Here is a 20,939-nt window from a genome sequence, read left to right as displayed (position 1 = left end):
TTTATTTTAGTTTTGAGTCACAAAGTTTTTTAAATCTGTGATTCAGATAAAATCATAGATGGCATGCTTATCAATTTCATAAATATAAATCTGAGAAGACAAGTTAAGGTGTATGTTTACAGGATGGGAATCCAAAATGATCTTAACAGACTGGAACAGTGGTCTAAATTTAATGGAGTAAGTGTAAAATTTTACACTTGGGCTCAAAAAAGCAACTTCATTAAGTACAAGAGGGAGGGAGGAAGACATGACTTGGTAGTTCATCTGGAAAAGATCTGAGAGTTTAATGAATTGTACCGTTGATGTCAGCTTTCCCTCTGAGTCAGCTTTATCATTACAGTCAACTTTATGATAAAGACTATCCTAGACTCCATTGAAAGGAAATAGTCAGATGATGAGAGATGCTAGTCCTACTGAACTCTTTCCTGGTCAGATCATATCTGGGTTAAATTCTGAGTTCATTATAAAATGGACATTGATAAACTGAAGAACTTTCAAAGGAAAGTGAATAGGATGGTGAAAGGCTTGAGAAGTCATAATATAGAAGGAAATGGGGCCCTTTAGTCTATGGAAGATAAAATTTAAGGGGGCCATGATCTTGCTCCTTGGGTATTTGAAGAGCTGTCATTCGGAAAGGGTACAATTCGTTCTGTCTGTGTGCAAAGGACAGTATTTGGAACAATAGGTGAGAGTTGGAGAAAGGAACGTTAAATCTCTAAGGAAAATTTTCCAAGACTTGAAAGTTATTCCAAACTGGAATGCACTGTCTCACGGGGTATGGTTTGGTTTTTTTTGCCTTTTTTGGAGGGCAATTGGGGTTATGTAACTTGCCCAAGGTTAGTTTTTTTTGTGTGTGGGTAAGTGTCTGAGGCCTGAACCAAACTTGGGTCCTCGTGACTCTGGGCCGGGCTTTACTCACTGTGCCACCTAGGCCACCCCGGGGTATGTAATTTTGCTGGAAGTCTAATCATATGACTGCTTATTGGGGATATTCTAAGAGGATTCTAATTTGTGTCTGGAATAATCTAAATGACCTTTAAGGTCCCTTCAAAATATTGGGATTCTGTGACTTCAAAGCATCATTAAGTAGATGTATTACTGAACAAAAGGCATTGCTAGTCATGAAACAGACTGATGGATAGCAGATGGACAATTTGGGCACTGCAATGCTATCCAAGAAACAGTAATGGAACTAAAGGAAGGCCTCTAGCACATTGAGTAGGATTTATAAGAAGAGACAAAAATTACACAATATTAGGTGGCATGGAAGGATTGCAATTTGCACCAGGGGGTGCACCACACCAATGAGATTGGTATTCGAGGGGAATTGTTGATGTCAGAGGAAGAACTATGAGAGGTAGGAGTCAAGTCCATAGGAAGTAGGTCTAGAATTTGGAATGAGACAATTGGTAGATGTGCATTCAAAAGCTCTGGCCTCCCAGTTCATCAGCCTCAATTTTCATAACCCACAGTTCCACTCCTTTCCAGCCCAGCTACCCGAAGAGGTGAGTGATCAAACCAACACCTCACCATTGTCCTCTTTAAATTTGGATTCTGAAATTCCTAGCTTTGATCAAAATCTGTCCTTCCAACTCAGTGTCACTTTTCCTGAACTTCTTTGTCCTTAGTACAACCTGAATTCTCTATATCTACTGTTGCTATTCTACTCCTTTTCTTTCATAGACTTGATTTTAGCAGTAACTACTAATCCAACCTGAAAATTCCTTAAAACACACATGCACACATCCCAAACTATCTTTTTTTTTTTTTTTCTTTTTGGAGGGCAATTGGGGTTAAGTGACTTACCCAAAGTCACATGGCTAGTAAGTGTGTCAAGTATCTGAGACCGGATTTGAACTCAGGTCGTCCTGACCCCAGGGCTGGTGCTCTATTCACTGCGCCTCCTAGCCACCCCTATCTTTTTTTTTAGTATCACCTTAATCTCTCCCTGTATTCAGGGAGCCATCCCTCTTAATAAAATATTTGAGAAAGATGAAAAAAAAGCAGTTCACTAAAACTAGTCAACATATCAACTAAGATAGTCTATCATACTCAGCTCTCCACCTCTGTAAAATAGAGGAGAAAGGTGCATTTTAAAAATTAATCTTCAGGGTCAAATTTGGTCATTATAAATATTTAGCATTCAAATTTGACTGAAGACAAGGAGAGAATTGTTTCCATTTGCATTGTTGTGTGTATTAATTTCCTGGTTCTGCTTACTTCACTTTGCATCTATTCATATAAACCTTCCTCTGCTCTGTATTCTTTGTGTGTGTGTGTGTGTGTGTGTGTGTGTGTGTGTGTGTGTGTGACAAAATTTATTGGTGCCTAGAAGGCAAGGTATGGATAAGAGGGGAAGTTCTAAATGGAAGCTGGACTGTGGCAAGACAGATAATCTTAGTTAAGTGGTGATGGAGAAGGGAGACAGGCTCCATTTTTTCAGTAGATCATTCCTTTTGTGTCTCCCCTGGGCTTCTTGATCTTCTCAAAGTTCTTCAGGGTGATATCATATAATACAGCATAAGTATTTTGGATCTCCATGACCATCAGTCTTGCCTCTCCATACTGTGCTTCATCCAGTTCATGAACCAGCTGTTGGTAGTCACCCACATGTGGATGCTTTGCTGCTTTAGCCACTACATCACCCCTTTCAGAGAAGTACTTTGAGATCTGGGTTTGGAAGCCATCCAACTTAGTTCTGCGTGTAGTCATCAGCTCAAATACCTTCTCCTGGACAGCTACTCCAAAGTTGTTTCCATTCTCAATTCGGGGCACCTGTAGCTGTAGCCCCATGGAAACCATATTTAACTGTTCTTTCACATCTTTGATCTCAGGCTTCAACTGCCCCAGAAGGGCCACAATCTTCCCATTGCAGCTTACAGGCCCACAAGGAGGACCTTTATCTTCATCTTCCTCTTTTTTCTTTTCATTCTTATCATCCTCTTGTTTCCAATGCTCTTCCTTCTCTTTTTCTTTGTCTGGGTCAGGGATTGGGATATCCAAGGGGGCCTTTAAGAGACTCAAATCAGCCTCATTCAGAGATGGATACTTCAAGAACTCATCCAGCTCTGAAATCTTTGCAGGGAAATAAGTTCCAAGTAGGATCTCTGCCTGAGCACATAACTCCTTTCTGAACAAATCTACTTTGGCTTGGGCTTCAGGTCTGACAGTGAAGGTGGCCATGGCAGGGGGGTTAAGGGCCAGATGGAGCAGTGAGACAGGAGCAAAGGGGAAGGGCTGCTCTATATTCTTTATGTTGTTTCTTATAGAAGTAATATTTTATTATTACATCCACATACCATATTTTGACTAGCCATTCTCTAATTGATAAATCTCTACTTTGTTTCCAGTTCTTTGCCATTATGAAAAATACAATAAATATTTTCATCTATATCGAACTGTTTTTAACATGAAAATTTCACATATGCTGGCAATTGTGCTATTAGCACAGGTTGATTGGGAAATAAGTAATAATAAAATAACAATACTTGATGCCAGAGGAAGAAATATGAGAGGTAGGAGTAAACTCAGTGGGGAATAGGTCTGGAATTTGGAGTGAGATAATTGGGAGATGTCCAATCCAAAGCTCTGGCCTCCCAGTTCCATACAGCTTGGTGTCCATACAGCTATATAGACCCTTCAAAATAATTTCAATAATTTCTTAATGTCCAAATCTCATGCCTCCCCACAGCTTTTGATACTTCTTTTCTCCTGAATACTTTTCCCTCCTCAGGCTTTTGTGATCATTCCTTCCTGGTTCTTCTGCCTGCCCTCAGTTTCCATTGTTGGTTCATCACATCTTGACTCCTAAGCTCCTAGCATCCTGGGATCTCTTTTCTCCCTATACCTTGCCTTATTGAATTCATTTGCTTCCATGGGTCCAATCATCTGCATGCAAATGATTACCATATTATATAGAGAGCCAGACCTAATTAAAAATATATTTTTATGCTTTTTTTAAAACATTGCTATTACTTCCCACAACCGAAAGAGCACTGACTCTGCAGTCAGAAGGCCTCGATTTAAGTCTTGCCTCTGATACTACCTTTGCAACTTTAGGCATGTCATTTTCCCTCCATGGGCCTCAGTTTCCTCATCTACAAAATGTGGAGGTTGAATTTGATGTCCTCTGAGAGCTCTCTGGGTCTGACTCTATGCTCTTATTGTTTATCCTATGATCTATGGTACTAAATAAAATTAAGCAAAATAAACCAATCTTAGCCACGCTGAAAATGGATGTGCCATTTCATACCTATGTAGCTCATTACCTAATGAAATCTTCTCAACTGATATGCATGTATATTATTTTATACATCTCAAAGAGCTAGTAACATAAATATTACCTAATATTAACTCTGCTGAAAGAAAGGAGACATGTTTCACTGTCAGTCCTCTGAAATCTAGACTGGTCATTGATGTCTTTCAATGCTGGTTTTGTTTGTTTTTTTTTTTACATTATTTTGGTTATTGTGTAAATTTTTTGTTTCTATTTACTTCAATCTACATTAATTCATCAAAGTTTAGCCACATCTTTGTGAATTCTTCATATTCATCATTTCTTTCAATGCAATATCTTATTATATTCATGAGCTATAATTTGTTCAGCTGTTACCCAATTGTTACACATATATTTTGCTTCCAGTTATTTGCTACCACAAAAAAATGCTCCATATACCCAAATATAAAGTCCAAATGGGTACTACTTAGATATAAAGGCTGATACTATAAACAAATTAGGGGAGCAAGGAATAGTTTATCTCTCTGATTTATGGAGAACGGAGGAATTTATTACCAAACAAGAGATTTAGAAGAACATTATGAAATGCAAAATGGATAATTTTAAGTACATTAAATTGAAAAATTTTTGTACAAAGAAAGCCAATGCAACCAAGGTTAAGGAAGCCGAAAACTGGGGAAGAATTTTTACAACTAGTGTCTCTAATAAAGGCCTCATTTCTAAAATACATAGAGAACTGAGTCAAATTTACAAGAATATGGGTATAAGTGGTCAAAGGATATGAAGAGGCAATTTTCAGAGGAAGAAATTAAAGCTATTTGTAGTCACATGAAAAAATGCTCTAAATCACTATTAATTAGAGAAATGCAAATCAAAACAACTCTGAGTTACCGCATCACACCTATCAGATTAGCTAACATGACTAAACAGGAAAATGATAAATGTTGGAGAGAATGTGGGAAAGTTGGAACACTGATTCATTGTTGGTGGAGCTGTGAGTTGATCCAACCATTCTGGAGAGCAATTTGGAACTATGCCCAAAGGGCTATAAAAATGTGCCTACCCTTTGACCCAACAATACCACTTCTAGGGCTATATGCCAAAGAGATCATAAAAATGGGAAAAGGACCCATATGTACAAAAATATTTATAGCAGCTGTCTTTGTGGTGACCAAGAACTGGAAACTTCGGGGATGCCCATCAAGGGGAATGGTTGAACAAGTTGTGGTATATGAATGAAATGGAATACTATTGTGCTCTAAGAAATAATCAACAGGCGGACTTCAGAAAAACCTGGAAAGATTTATCTGAACTGATGCTGAGTGAAGTAAGCAGAACTGGGAGGACATTTTTTTTGTAGTTTCCATTCAGCTAGAAGTTTATTGTTTTTTTTTTTTTTAATAAAAAGATTGAGATTGAGAAGGTATTGCAAAACGGTGATCACAAAATAATTGCTCTAAACGGGGACATACTCTCCCCTCGCACAACCAAAGGTCCCCGGGGAGGGATACACAACGGTAGGGGGGAATACAGCAAAGGAATACATGTGACCAAGAAATATCTTCTTGTTCTTGTATTCCCACTTTTAGCACAGTTCCTGGCACATAGGAGGGACTTAACAAATATTTGATGACTTCGATTGACTTGACCTCTAACTCTGGGCCCCAGAAGTAAATTTTTTTCCCCTTTTGTGAAGGGTTTCCTTCAGGTATAGCTCTTTGTTGGGTTCAGAAGATGATTGCCTTTCTGTCATGCATAACCAGCATTTTTCTCCATTGTGATGGCTCATGGTCCTTTAAGCTGCTGCCTCTTTAGAAAACCGTCTTTCCATCTGTATCTATGAATGCTTCCTTTGCATCTGCCCCTTCCGCTTTGGAGGACTCTGCTGCCAACTCTGGCTGCTGCTGGAAGCACCTGCGGTGGCTCTGATGGATCTCTGTGTCACTTGCACACTCCTCTCTTGAAGAGAGAGAGTTCATGCTTCTCATGCTTCTTGTATTCGAAAGTCAGATTTTCTGTTCAGCTCTGGTTTTCTCATCAAGAATACTTGAAAATCCTCTATTCCACTGAATGACCATATTTTCCTCTGAAACATTATACTCAGTTTTGCTGGGTAGGTGATTCTTGGTTTTAATCCTAGTTCCTTTGACCTCCAGAATATCATATTCCAAGCCCTTCAATCCCTTGGTGTAGAAACTGCTAGATCTTGTGTTACCCTGATTGTGTTTCCACAAGACTCAAATTGTTTCTTCCTGGCAGCTTGTAATATTTTCTCCTTGACCTGGGAACTCTGGAATTTGGCTATGACATTCCTAGGAGTTTTCTTTTTGGGATCTTTTTCAAGAGGCAAATAGTGAATTCTTTCAATTTCTATTTTGCCCTCTAATTCTAGAATATTGGGGCAATTTTCCTTGAGAATTTCTTGAAGGATGAATTCTAGGCTTTTTTTTTTTATCATAGCTTTCAGGTAGTCCAATAATTTTTAAATTATCTCTCCTGGATCTATTTTCCAGGTCAGTGGTTTTTCCAGTGTGGTATTTCACATTGCCTTCTATTTTCTCATTTGTTTGGATCTGTTTCATAGTGTCTTGATTTCTCATAAAGTCATTAGCTTCCATTTGCTCTAATCTAATTTTGAAGAAATTAATCTCCTCAGTGAGTTTTTGAAATTCCTTTTCCATCTGGGCAATTTGGCTTTTTAAGGCATTCTTCTCCTCATTGGCTTTTTGAGCCTCTTTTGCTCTTTGAGTTAGTCTATTTGTTTTTTTTTTTAATTTTAATTTTTTTTTAAAGCAATCGGGGTTAAGTAACTTGCTCAAGGCTACACGGCCAGTCGCTATCTCTGGGTGTGGTGCTGAGTATCTGAGCCCAGATTTGATCCAGGTCATCCCGACACTGGAGCCAGTGCTCTTACTCGCTGAGCCACCTGGCTGCCCCTAAGCAATTGGGGTTAAGTAACTTGCTCAAGGTTACACAGCCAGGTAGGTGCTAAGTGTTTGAGACTGGGATTTGATCTCCAGGTCTTCTCAACACTGGAGCCGGTGCTCTTACTCACTGTGCTACCTGGCCGCCCCAGTCTATTTGTTAAGGTGTTATTTTCTTCAGTGTTTTTTTTTTTTGGGTCTCCTTTAGCAGGCTGTTGACTCGCTTTTCATGACTTTCTTGCATCATTCTCATTTCTCTTCCCAAGTTTCCTCTACTTCTCTTACTTGATTTTCAAAATCCTTCTTGAGCTCCTCCATGGCCTGTAACCAATTCATATTTTTCTTGGAAGCTTTCGATGCAGGAGTTTTGACTTGTTGTCTTCTTCTGGTTCCATGTTTTGATCCTTTTTGTCCCCAGAAAAGGATTCTGTGGTCTGATTGTGCTTCCTCTGCTTGCTCATCTTGCCAGCCAATTATTTGACATTTGAGGTCTTTGCCACAGTAGAGTTCTGTTTCCAGAATGGAGAGAGCTGTGTCCCAAATTGCTGGGGTTTTTGCAATTGTTGTCAGAGGTCTGAGGAGGGTGCCTCTCTACAGCCCTGGCAAGCTCTGGCACACTGGCCTTCCTCACCCCAGGACTACCACCCAAGACCACGATCTGGATCCAAGCAGGTAAAAGCAAGAGCAATTACCTTCTGAATGGTCGCTTGGTCCCCCTACAGGCCAGGAGCTCTGGAGGCAGCCACACTGCTGCACTTCCACCACCTCTCACCCCAGGGGCAGGGGCTGGACCGCACTCTTCCATCAACCAGTTCCAACAGAGTTCCCCACTGACCTTCTACTCTCTCTTTGGAATTTATGGGTTGAGGATTCTGGAAATTGCCATAGCTGCCAATGATTCACTCTCCTGAAGTCTGCTCTGGCCAGTCTGTGCTGCTGGTTGGGGCCATCCCAGGGCCAGAACCCTGCGGTTCACAGAACTGCTCTCAGCTCCCAGCCCAGTGTGATAGACCCTTCCTGTGGGCCTGCTGGGTTGCCTTCAGCAGGAGATTTCTTTCTCTCTGTCATTTTGTGGGTTCTGTAGCCCTAGATTTGTTTAGATTCATATTTTACAGGAACTGGAGGTGGTTGGAGCAGAGCTCAGAAAAGTTCCTGTTTTTACTCTGCCATCTTGGCTCTGGCCCCAACCAGGAGAACATTGTACACAGTAACAGCCACAGTGTGCAAGGACCAATTTTAATAGACTCAGCCCTTCTCAGCAATTCAAGGAGAAAAACAATTCCAAAGAACTCATGATGGAAAATGCCAGCCACAAGCACAGCAAGTAAGAGCACCAGCCCCAGTGTTGGGATGACCTGGGGGATCGAATTCGGGCTCAGACACTTAGCACCCACCCAGAAACACCTGGCTGTGTAACCTTGAACAAGTTACTTAACCCCAATTGCTTAAAAAAAAAAAGAAAATGCCAGCCACATCCACAGAAAGAACTATGGAGTCTGAATGCAGAGCAAAGCAAACTATTTTCTTTTTAAATTTTGTTTTGTTTTTTCTTTCTCATAGTTTCTCCCATTTATTATAATTCTTCTATATAACATGACTACTGTGAAATATGTTTAATAGGAATGTATATATAAAGCCTATATCAGATTGCAGGCCATCTTGGGGAGGGAAGCAGGAGGGAGGGGGAAAAAATTTAAAACTTATGGAAGTAAATGTTGAAAACTAAAAATAAATAAATATTTTTTAAAAGAAAATATGCCATTACTCTAATCTCTTGTCAGAATGCCAGGCTCCTATATCTAAAGGCCTGATGGACACCTCCACCTAGATGTGCCATCAGCATATCAAACTCCCTCAGCATGTTTAAATAAAGTTCATCTCCAGAAAACCAGACTCTCTTCCAGCTTTCCCCATTATTTTAATTCTTTCTTTATTCCTGCATCACCTTACTCCTAGTCAACGAGGTCTGAGACCTCAGTTGTCTCAGACTCTTCTTCTTTAGCCCTTCTCCTCCACTCAATCAGCTCACCAAGTCTTGGACTCTGTTTTATTGTTATTTTTATCTCTCCAGCACAATGTTTTTCATATAATTTCTTTCCACCTGCACAACATCAATCATACCCATCTCCTCTCTACTTATAAAACCATCTCCATTATCCAGTCCCTCATCACTACTAGCCTGAATTATTTTAATAATATTATATCCCTACTTTGGCTCCTTGTTTCTGTTCTCCCTTCTCTAAACTATGTTCCACAAAACTTCCAACACAATTTTCCTAAACACCAAGTTTAACCAGGACACTTTCCAGCTCTTCCTTTAGTGGCTTCCCTCTTGCCTCTAAAACAAAATAGAAACTCCTTAATTTGGCATCTAAGGCCCTCCGCAAATTGGCTCAGAGGAGCAGCTAATGAGTGGCTTGTCAGTGGAATGGTTACATTGGAAGCTTTCGTTGGCAGTATTATGGCCCTTTCTAAGATAAAAAGTAAATACATCGAGTCTGTCTGAATTTTCTGTTGCTTTACACTCAGATACCAAATCTCTGCCTTTTGTAGAAAAGTGACTTCTAGTGGCTGTGGTAATGCCTTTTTTCAGTTCATTTTATGGGGTGTCTGTCTTCCAAATTGGGTTGGCTTATGGTGAGTCCATAACCATTTATCTCCTTGCTTCCTGAGGTATTTAGGTGAGCACCTGCTTATGTCAGAATCTCCTATTGAGTCTTTTTTTTCTGAGATGCTCCTCTATTCTTTCTTTGATTTTCAAAGCTTCTATTTTTGTATTTAGTTTGGGATTATTGTTATTTTCTAGTCTAGATTTTTTTTAGTTGTATGCTTAATTCATCATTCTTTTCTCTTTGTTAATATAAGTGCCCAGGGCTATATTTTTCTCTGAGTATTGCTTTATTTGCATCCCACAAATTTTAGTAGGTCGTATCTTTGTTATAATTTTAAATATGTAAATAAACATACTTAATTGTTAATATTTTCCTTAGTGATTATAACTTTTATGTCGTGGTTTGTAAAGGACACATTTAATTGTAATGGGGGGGGGGCAGCTAGCTGGCACAGTGAGTAGAACACCAGCCCTGGAGTCAGAAGGACCTGAGTTCAAATCCAGCCTCAGACACTTGACACACTTTTTAGCTGTGTAACCTGGGTAAGTCGCTTAATCCCAATTCCCTTGCCTTCTCCCCTCCCCCCAAAAAAGTATTAATTGTAATGGGGTGGACTGGTCTATGGGAATCCAGTCCTTAGAGCATGTACAGATTTTCTCTGCCTGGTTTTAGTTCAAATAACCTTGTGGAAAGTTTGGGGGAGCTGGCATCTGGTCACTTGTGACTGAGGACATATACTGTGGGGTGATGAAAAATCTTCTAATTGTGAAGTCAGAAGAATTTATAACTCAAGTTGTTGAGGTGGAATTGAGTGCTGGGTATACAAAAGAGGTGATCTACCCCTACCATTACTCTTTCCTTTGCAGACAAGAAAAAAAAAAGGACTACTTTTAATTAGTCACAAGAGTCTAAGGGAGAGAGGTAGCAGGCCTGTCTCTCACATGACCATGGCAACTGTGGACACATGGCTGCCTCATCTCTTTGAGTTTCTTCTTTCCTGATCATGGGCAAATGTAATCTGATGAAATGGAGACGTCCAGGTGACTCTGTGAGTTCCAGAGATCTGAATAGAGGTCTCTTTAATCGTTGGAAATGAATGTCAGTAGTAGAAGTAACTATCATAGCAATAGGAGCAATTAGCAGCAAAGCTGGCTGCATTTGGATATGGATAGACAGTCACCTAGAGATGCAGCAATCTCAGGAGCATGAATCCTTAATGCATAGATAGAGCAGGGGTAACAATGGATATTAGAAAGATACTGAGCCTCAGAGCTCAAAAGAGAGCTACACCTCTGGAGAACTTCATGAGTGCCCCACAAATGGAGAAAAGGACTTCCAGAGGCAGGGGTTGGAGATACCCTTAAAAAAAATAATTTATTTTTAGTTTACAACATTCAGTTCCACAAGCTATTGAGTTCCAAATTTTCTTCCTCTCCTTCCTCCCCAAGATGGCATGCAATCTGATATAGACTCTACATATACATTAACATTAAACATTTTCACATTATTTTAATCAAATGCTTTATTAACTTCTGGTTTACATCATTCATTTCCCCCAGATTTTGAGTTACAAATTTTCTCCCCGTTTTTCCTCTACCCACCACTCCAAAATAGCAATCCCACTGGATATCCCCTCCCCCAATCTGCTCTCTCCCACATCTTCTCCCATACCTCCTCTGACTTTCCAGTAGGGCATGGTGGATCTCTATGCCCCAGTGCCTGTAAATCTTATTTCCCAGTTACATGTAAAATAATATTAATAATAGTATATATACATATATATTTAAACATTTGATTTTAAAACTCTGAGTTCCAGATTTATTCCTTTCCTCCTTTGTCAGCCACCCTTACTGGGAAGATAAGCAATTCAATATAGGTTGTACATGTGCAGCTATGTGAAACATTTCCATAATGGATATATTGTAAAAGACTGACTATATTTCCCTCCCTCCTATCCCATCTCCCACTTGTTCTATTCTCTACTTTGATCCTGTCCCTTTTCAAAAGTGGGTGCTTCCAACTACCCTAACCCCCCAGCCTTCCCTCCCTTCCATCATCCCCCCTCTCATCCTCTTCCCCCCTACTCTCCTGTAGGGTGAGATACCCTATTTAGTGTGTATGTCATTCCCTCCCTAAGCCAAATTCAATGAGAATAAGGTCAAATGTCAAAATAGTAAAATTGCAATAAATTTCCTAAGTAACTGGGAAAACAAAGGAAGTATTTTAGGGAGCATTCTTTATCTTTTAAATAGATTTTTCCATGACCAAGGGAAATGACCTTGAGACCGGGGAGGGGTGAAGGAGGAAGTAATAGAGTTTGCCCAAAATAGTTTGCAACTTTCCCTTGGTATTCTATTTGTGAATGTTGACTTAGATGTAGGAAAACTTCTTAAGGATTCTAATGTTAGGGAGAAAAGTACTCACCTTACACAAATACTTACAAAAAATACTTTATGGACCTTAGAGTATGATTCACACTTCAGTTGATCTTATTACCATTTTTGTGTAAGTTGCAAAAACCTAAATACTTAATTTAAATGAAAATAAGCCAAAGTAAAAGAGATGTAATGTATGTGTTTCAGAGATCTAGCTAAGAGAAAACTGTATATGAAAGATCTTCGATGTGCTCATTGTTTCTGCTGAGTTACAGGGAAATATACCCAGTATACTCAGTTTGCTCTACAATGTCTAAGTAAAGGTGAAAATGCTAAATTCTCAGATGTTCTTTGAAGTACTAGAATTCTAAGCACTGTTGTGCATAGAGTTCCTTCAGCCCTCCACATTCTCAGTAGAGTCCTGACCATTTGCTTTTACTCCTTTGACAAAGTGCTTTTTTATCTGCTCCCATTGGCTTCAATGGCAGAAAACTTATATACTGAATTTAAACGAAAATAAGCCAAAGTAAAAGAGATGTAATGTATGCATGTTAGAGATCTAGCCAAGAGAAAACTGTATATAAAAGATAATTGATCTTTGGTGTATAATAGCTCTGTATAATATAGATGTGCATACATTCACTAGCAAACAATATCAATTTGTTTGCATTCATAGTGGAAGGCATTTTGTGGAAATGAAAATCTTGGACTATCCTCACACACATTATGGAAAGGGGTATAGGGGTATAGAACCACAAGACAGGCTTTATGAAATGTATTGCTGCTGTCATAGTTTTGTTGAGACCAAAATAATGTTCTATAATGTGACTGATTTTTTATATAAAGGTATTGTTGATACTAAGTAGTCTCCTTAAAGTTCCCATTCAATAATCATCAAAGATCCATCATAGATACATTTTCTAACATTTTGTTTGGATCCTTAACTTCTTTTCCATTTATATTTCTATGAGATTTATCAGAAAGAGGCATGTTAAAGCCAACTGTAATTATTTTCTTACCTTCTAGGTATTATTTTAATGCATCTAAAGATGTTAGAAGCTCTTAGATAAAAAAAAATCTCAGCAGAGTCAGCATGTGGAGTTTCTAGTACATATATACATTCTACCAGGAATGATGTTTTGTTTTATATCATATTTGTTCATGTTTGGAAGAGGGTCACACCTACCTAATGAGATACTTTGGAGTCTCAAAAGATGGAAAGGATGAAAATACTGACAACATTTTTCAGCTAAGGAAGAAGCTAAGAGAAGCCTTCCAAGAAGCAGTAACTTCTTATCATAAGAACTCTGGTAGAAACAAGTCACGATATGATGCCAGAGTATGTCATCAAGATCTTCGAGGAGACATAGTTTTTCTAAGTAACAGTGATGTTCAAGGGACACATAAATTAGCAGAACAGCAGGGAGCATTCCATACCAAGCTGTTGAGAGATTGGGTAACTTGTCTCTTTGAAGAATTGTTCTGGGGAAGCTAGGTTGGTACAGTGAATAGAGCTGGCCCTGGAGTCAGGAAAACCTGAGTTCAAATTTGGTCTCAGAAACTTGACACTTACTAAGTTATGTGACCTTGGGCAAGTCACTTAACCCCCATTGCCCTGCCTTCCCCCCTCCAAAAAAAGAAAAAGAGAGACAAGAATTGCCACAAATAGTGGCAGTGAGATAGGAAAGTTACATGGACTCTCTGATGAACAGGTGGAGAGAAATAATAGATAGACATTTACTTCAGTGGATTCTAAGCAAAAAAGGCCATTCATCAGTTATATAAGGACTGTCTAAACCAGATAACAATTCATAGAGTTACATTTCCATTGGAAAAAAGCAACAACATTGTGTACTGTTACCCAACCTTGCTTCAAATTGGGGAAAAGTCTAATTCAGAAAAGGGGAGAGAACCAGTTATATAACAGAGAGACAGTCCATAGGGCATTGAAATGTTGGCCTTTCAACAAGTTCAGATGTAAAGATGGAAGGACTGTGGTTGTGACAGGGATGATAATTAGCCTCTTTGAGAGATTTAGGGATAGAAAGGTCACAACTGATGTTCTAGGTAAAACTGGAGAAGTGGTTACACATGAAACCAGGTGACAACTACTATAGACTGTCCACATGAAGGATACCTTGGATATAATTGCACATACAGGTTTGAGATGCGCTCCTACTTGATTATTGGCTATTCACATTTGTTTCTGTTCGACTGTAACATAGTAACTCCTGTCTATTAGTTGTTCATTGTTTTACTACCTGTTTACATGTATGTTAATGTTTATGCATGTTTTGGTCTTTTTAGGCCTATTCATATTGCTGATTTTGTTTTGCTATTATGAAACAGATGGAAAAACATTTATTAAGCACTTACTAAGAACTGCACCAAGCTTCTTCTCTCACGGAACTTAAATTTTAATCAGGGAAAAAAAATAAGAAGAAGATTTAGCTTCTGGAAGATGAAAAGCTACAGTGTTATGATTATACTTTAAGCAACTAAGTGGCACAGTAGATAAGAGGATTAGGTCTGGAATCAAGGAGGTCTAAAGTGAAATTTAGCCTCAGATACTCTTTGGTTAGCTACAGCTCTTTTTACTATCTCCAGTCTCTTTGTAGGGCTAGGTGTTAATTTAGGATTGGCAGAAGCTTTATTTTCTTTGACTTCCTATGCTCTGAAGTCTGACACACCACCAGGCAGGGCATGGGAACAGTTTGCTTTTTCTGCTTGACAAGTATTCTAGCATAGAGAAGAGTTCCTTAAGTAAGGGTACCCGTCCCCGCTTATGGTAATCATATCTATCGCATTTCCCAGATTCCTGTTTGGTCTCATGCAGATGAGTGACTGGAAACAAAAGTATGGAGGCAGTTCTATGTCCTAAAGGCACGTTCAATCATAAAATAAAGTTGTAGATTATTATTTGCAATAGTCCAGGTTTTGGATTGATCACAGGTTACAGCCGGGGTCACCTGAATCCCTCACTGCAACTATAAATGACTTCTTTCCACTTGTGAGAACACATCCTCACAACGTTAATAAACTCAGGATAACAAGTAAGCTGCTTTTATAAGAATTCTCATCATCCTCTACAGACGAGGTGCAGATAAAGAAGTTGAAATAGTTGCATCAAGAAAGGCAATCCTCCGCATCTTCTTTCTAGGTTGCCAGGTGGTGAGATGAGCCGCTAGGTGGCGCCATAGTGCATAGAGTGCCTGGCCGGGAGTCAGGCACTTCCTAGGTGCGTGACCCTGGGCAAGTCACTTAACTCTCTCATTTCCTCATCTGTAAAACGAGCTGGAGGAGGAAATGACAAGCCACTCCAGCATCTTTGCAAGAAAACCCCAAAATGGGGTCACGAAGGGTCGGACACGACTGGAACGACTGAAATGGATAGACTAGCAGACTTGGAGGTAGGAAGACCTGAGTTTAAATGTAGCCTAGACACTCCAGTAGACTGTATGATCCTGGACAAGTCACTTAACCTCTGTCTGCCTCGATCTCCTATGTAAAACAGAGATAATAAATAGCACCTATCTCGAAGGGCTGTTGTGAGGATAAGATAAAAATGTAAAGCATGTTGTAAACCTTAAAGTTGCCCTTTGCAAACTTAAAATGTTACAGAAATGTCAGTTATTATTTGTCAATCATCTTTTTTTTCTCAATTATCTTATTCTCTGCGGTTCCCCCTATGACCCGTCCTCGTAGCAAAGAAGCCCAGAGGGGCTGAGCAGAATGACTCTGACTAGGAACCTATCGTCTAGCATCCCGGGTGTCCAGTGTGCGACGGACCTATTTCTCCAGGGCACATTTCCGGTTCCGGCCGATCTATTTCCGCTAAGCGGCCTTCGGGAGTGCGGTGTGAATTCTTTTTTCCGGTTTTCAGCTGGTGTTGCTGCCGGGGGTGTTGTCATGGCGTCGGCCGCAGCCCCGGCCCCGGCCCCGGCCCCAGCCCCGGCCCCAGCCCCAGCCCCGTCAGTGGAGCTGGGCTTCGTCGTCGAAGCGCCGGGCTGGCGCCTGCGGAGCGAGCAGTTCCCCAGCAAGGTGGGCGGGCGGCCGGCGTGGCTTTCCGAGTGCGGCCTCCCGGGCCCCGCGGAGCTGGCGTGCCCGCTGTGCCGCCGGCCGCTCGCCTTCTTGCTGCAGCTGTACGCGCCGCTACCGGATCGCGCCGACGCCTTCCACCGCAGCCTCTTCGTCTTCTGTTGCCGGGAGCCTCCGTGCTGCGCCGCCCTCCGAGGTCAGGGCGCGCACCCCCTCCCCGCCCCCACCGTCTCCTCCACCCCGGCGGGGCCTGCCGGCACCCGGCCTAGGCCGGTCGATCTTTATTAGTAGTGCCTGCTGAGAGCTGTGCCCACCTGGGCCTTTCCTGGGAGTGAGTCCAAGGAGTGAGGGTGCCAAGCACACCTTTTACGATTATTCCCTCATCTGATCCTTGAAGCACCCCCAGGAGGTAGGTGCCGTTATTATTCCCATTTTCCAGGTGAGGAAACGGAGGCACACTGGGTTAAGTGACTTGCCCAGGGTCACACAGCTAGTAAGTGTCCGAAGCCAGACTTGAACTCTGTCTTCCTGACTCCATGAGTGAGCCACCAGCTGTCGAAGAGGGAAGGGGGACCGAGGAGAAGAGAGTAGGCCTTCGGGGTGTGTGTATGGCAGCGAAGTGCTGTAGGGTGCAGGTTTTCAGCTATTTCCCAGTAGTCCCTGCTTTCTTTCCCACCCCCTTCTTTGATATTTCTTTGCTCCTTTAATAATTTCCTTCTGATGCCCCTGCCCCTTTTGGATTTTGGCTCGTTTAAAACAAGTTAGCCCCATTGTACTCAGAGCTCACAATTATTGCCTCAGTTTATAAGTGAAAACATAGAGGCCCAGAACAATCAAGTGAGTTGTTACATGGTCCCTCGGTAACTGGCAGAGGCAGGATTAGGAGGAAGATAAAAGGCACCAGGTGGTGCCTGGAGACAGAAGACCTGAGTTCAAATTGGACTTCACACACTTGGTAGCTGTGTGAGGGTGGGGAAGTTGCTTAACCTCAGTTTGTCTCTGTTTCATCATCTGCAAAATGGGATAATAATGCTTACCTCCCAGGGGTCTTGTGAGGATCAGATGAGATAATAATTGTAAAGCCTCTTGCGCATAGTGAGTGTCATATAAGTGTTAGTTATTGTTAGATCTCTTTGATATTAGTGTGTGCTGTGCTTGTGTTGTCTGTGTAGGGCATATGACCTCTTTTCAAGTATTTGAAAGAGGGTTATATTCTTTCTGTTTGACCTCAGATAACAGTGGTAATGATAATTATGATAAATTACATTTTTGGGGTGCTTTAGTGTTTACTAAACACTTTAGAAATATTTCATTTGAACCTCACAAGAAGCCTTCGAGGTACATACTATTAATACCCCAGTTTTACAGATGAGAAGCAAAGCTGAAAGAGACTTGCCCAGGGTGAAACAGTTATTAAATGTCTTGAGGAAGAATTGAAACCTAGATGTGCCTGTTTCAGGTCCATAGATTTTTATCCACCAGTTTGGATGAACTCCTCAGAGTGTAGACCTACAAAGATTGGGTGCAGGATGCAGCAGAGTAGCAGATTTAGGATTAAATACAAAATGTCTACGGAAGTAAATATATGGTAATGGTAGGGGCATCAGCAACTGGGGCAGTGGGGCAGGAGGTGCAGGAAATCTGAAGAAAGGGCACTTGATTTGACCCTTTAATGTAGTCCGGGCTTCGAAGAGCTGGAGGGCAGGAAGGAGAGCATTCCAAGGGTGGGGGACAGCCTGTGCAAAGTCATGGAGATGGGGGGTGAGATGTTATGTTTGGGGAACAGCAAGTAAGTCTCTGCCTCTAGTCTTTCCCTTCTGAAAACCATCTTTGACTGAAATGTGAGAGTCATGTGCGGTAATAGGTGGTCAACTTGGGAAGGGGCTGGGTGTGAAGTTGTGAAGGGTTTTAAATCACAAGCAGAGGAGTTTATATTTATCCTATAGGCAGTGATGATCTGCTGAAGCTTCTAGAACCAGGGAGTAACATAGTCATACCTGTGCTTTAGGAATGTCACTTTGGTAGCTGTGTGGAACATGGTTTTCAGAGGGGAAAGACTGGAGGCAGGGAGACCAGTTAGAAGTCTGTTGTAGTAGTCCATGTAAGAGTTGATGACGGCCTCAATGAGGATGGTTGTAGTGTAAATGGAGAGAATGAGACAGATGAGAGGGATATTGTGGAGGTAAAATTCACAAGACTTGGTCATTAAATTGACGTGGAAGTTTGAGTACAAGGAAAGAATGTCACCCTTGAAGGATGGTGATGTCACTAACTTTAAATCAGGAATTTAGAAGGATGAATTTAGGGTGAAAGTTGTATTTTAGTCGTGCAAAGTTTCAGGAGGTATCCGCTAGGCAGTGGATGATGGGCCCAGCGCAGAGCCTGAGGGTACACCCACATCCAGACTGGAACATGATGATGATGATGTTTCAGAGGAGGTTGAAAAGAATCAATGAGATAGGTGAGAAGAGAACCAGGGAGGAGAGAGCCAGAAGATGGAGTGGTTGGCAACTTCAGATACAACAGAGAAATCAGGGAGGGTGAAGACCAAGAAAAGGATTTTTGTAGGACTTTTTAAAAAATTCTTATTTTGTGATTTTTGTGCCATGTTATGTTAAGCTATAAGAGGTGGGATTCAGATCCAGATACCTTCTGACTCTAAAGTCTAATGCTGTTTTTGGTACGTCATGCTTCTGCTAGAAAATAAGACATTCTCTTTCATTTTTTTAATAGTTCAGACTGATAGATAAGTTTTTCATTATGTTGAGTTGAAATTTGCCTTAGTTAAAAATAATTCCCATTTGCCTGGCATATTTTGGAATCACAGAATCTAGGAGTTGGAAAGGTACCTCAAAGATTATCTTGTCTAGTCTCTGCTTAAGCAGGAATTCCCCATCAACATATTTCTATAATGTTCTCATTTCCATGAAAAAAATTGAGATCAAATGGGGGAAAAAGTCAAATTATCCCTCATAAAGAAACAAATGAAGTGGAAAACTTATCTAAAAAGGAATGTTCAGAACAATGTAACATTTCCTGTTATCTTTAGGCTAAACTGGAGTCAAAATTCTGTATTTTATGAACAGATTATGAATTGTTCAGCCCAACTCTTCTGGTGACCACTCAGTCAGTAACAGATTCTTTGACATTAGGAGCATCTCCAAAAGCATTGAAGGAGCACCAGTGTTTTTTACCCTAATATCAGCTTCCTGTGAATACCATAGTTTTTCCTTTCATGTAATTTAGAGAACCCCCTTTTTTAATGGCTTAGTATTTTTATGGATATATTTTGATGATTTTCTTTTCTGCTTTTCTAGTTTTTAGGAATCAACTACCCAGGAAAAATGACCATTACTCTTATGAACCACCATCTGAAGAACCACCGAATGAAGAAGATGACTCTCTAAATATGCAGCTTCAATCTGGTGTTCATCTCTGTAGAGTTTGTGGCTGTTTGGGTCCCAAAGTTTGTTCCAAGTGTCATAAGGCCCATTATTGTAGTAAGGATCATCAGACTCTTGATTGGAAATTGGGACATAAGCAGTCTTGTACAACATCAGGTAAGTTAAATATTTAGTATTTTCCGAGTAATTTTCCTTCATCTCCTATCCTTCTGTTTTGTGGTTCTGAGTTCTTAATAGTGATGTCCAAAATGATTTTGTTTTAAAAAGACAAGTCACTGGGATGTACTTAATTTAATTTTTAAAATAAAATTTTGTTGATAATATTTTGTTTACATCACCTACCTTTCCCACTGTGCTCCTCTTCCCATATCCTCAGCCAGTCAGACTTCTTCTGATAAAGAATTTAAGAGGAAAAAAGTTATATAAAGCTAACCAAAATATTGAAAAGTCTGACATTATGCAGAGTATTCCATAGCTGCAGACCCCTTTCTTTTGTAAAGAAGAGGGAGGAGGGCACACTTCCCCTGTATAGTGATTGTTAAAGCTGAGAGAGATGATTACTTTCTATGAAGTTTATTATATTACATCATATGATGTAATTTGGTATCTTCTTGGAAATTAGGTACTTTATGGATGGATATCATCAATTGAAACATTAAAACATGAATGGAATTATAAAAAAACATGTATTAAAATTTCTGATAATATTCCCTAAGGATCTTGATGTTTAAAAATAGGTGAGTCTCTTCAAAATCCTAAGAATCTGGTATAGGTCAGAGGAATGAAGAGGGAGTCAGGTGCAGTTTTACCACATCCTTTCCCTGTAAGCCTTTCCTCAGCATCCATCATTCTTGAACCCAATAGTTTTATTTGAAGAGCTGCAGTATATAGAATGTGAACTTCTTAAGAGGCCCACAGAGTCATTTTTTTGTTATTCTTGAATTGATTATAACTTTACATGCTAACTAATGCAGATATATTCTTTTAGATAATTTGAATAGTGCAGTCCCAGACCACGAGTTCCTTTTTCCGGAATATGAAATTGTAATAGAAACAGAAGAGGTGGAGCCTGACAGTGTTCCTGTTCCTGACTGCATTCCTGAAGGCCTGGAAAAGTGTGAAGACTCTGAACTCATAGGCAGTATGGGTAAGAAGTAAATTTTAAGAAGACAGTTAATTCACAAATAAAAAGACCATTATTGCAAAGATAATCTCATTATTATTAGCTAGACAGATGTGCAAACTAAGTGAAGGAAAAAGAAGGCTAACCAGTGCTTTTCCATTCTGATTCCATTATAGTAATAGGATGAAAGCAGAGGCAGTGTGGAAATAGTGGGTAGAGAACTGGT

At 40.3% G+C, this 20,939-nt stretch overlaps 2 protein-coding genes and 1 pseudogene across 3 annotated transcripts in view; 1 reads left to right on the top strand and 2 right to left on the bottom strand.

The window, feature by feature from the left end:
- Window positions 1-20,939, bottom strand: part of UFC1 (ubiquitin-fold modifier conjugating enzyme 1) — a 428,252-nt gene that overhangs the window by 179,798 nt on the left and 227,515 nt on the right. The window lies entirely within an intron of this gene.
- On the bottom strand, window positions 2,316-3,183 carry LOC138147948 (proteasome activator complex subunit 1 pseudogene; annotated as a pseudogene).
- The window catches only part of PDCD2 (programmed cell death 2), a 14,598-nt gene continuing 9,524 nt past the window's right edge, over window positions 15,866-20,939 (top strand). For both annotated transcript variants that reach the window (XM_069070505.1, XM_069070506.1), the window contains exons 1-3: window positions 15,866-16,382; window positions 19,504-19,746; window positions 20,579-20,737. In XM_069070505.1, the coding sequence (XP_068926606.1) occupies window positions 15,881-16,382; window positions 19,504-19,746; window positions 20,579-20,737 (904 nt within the window). In that variant the 5' untranslated portion in view covers window positions 15,866-15,880. The remainder of the gene's footprint in view (window positions 16,383-19,503; window positions 19,747-20,578; window positions 20,738-20,939) is intronic.

The sequence above is a fragment of the Petaurus breviceps genome, unplaced genomic scaffold, assembly GCF_028583685.1.
Source record: "Petaurus breviceps papuanus isolate PSGF00001 unplaced genomic scaffold, PetGlider_PUasm1.0 90808, whole genome shotgun sequence".
In the NCBI taxonomy this organism is placed as follows: domain Eukaryota; kingdom Metazoa; phylum Chordata; class Mammalia; order Diprotodontia; family Petauridae; genus Petaurus; species Petaurus breviceps.
Note: the sequence above shows the minus strand (reverse complement) of the source record. Positions and strands in the feature narration are given on the sequence as shown.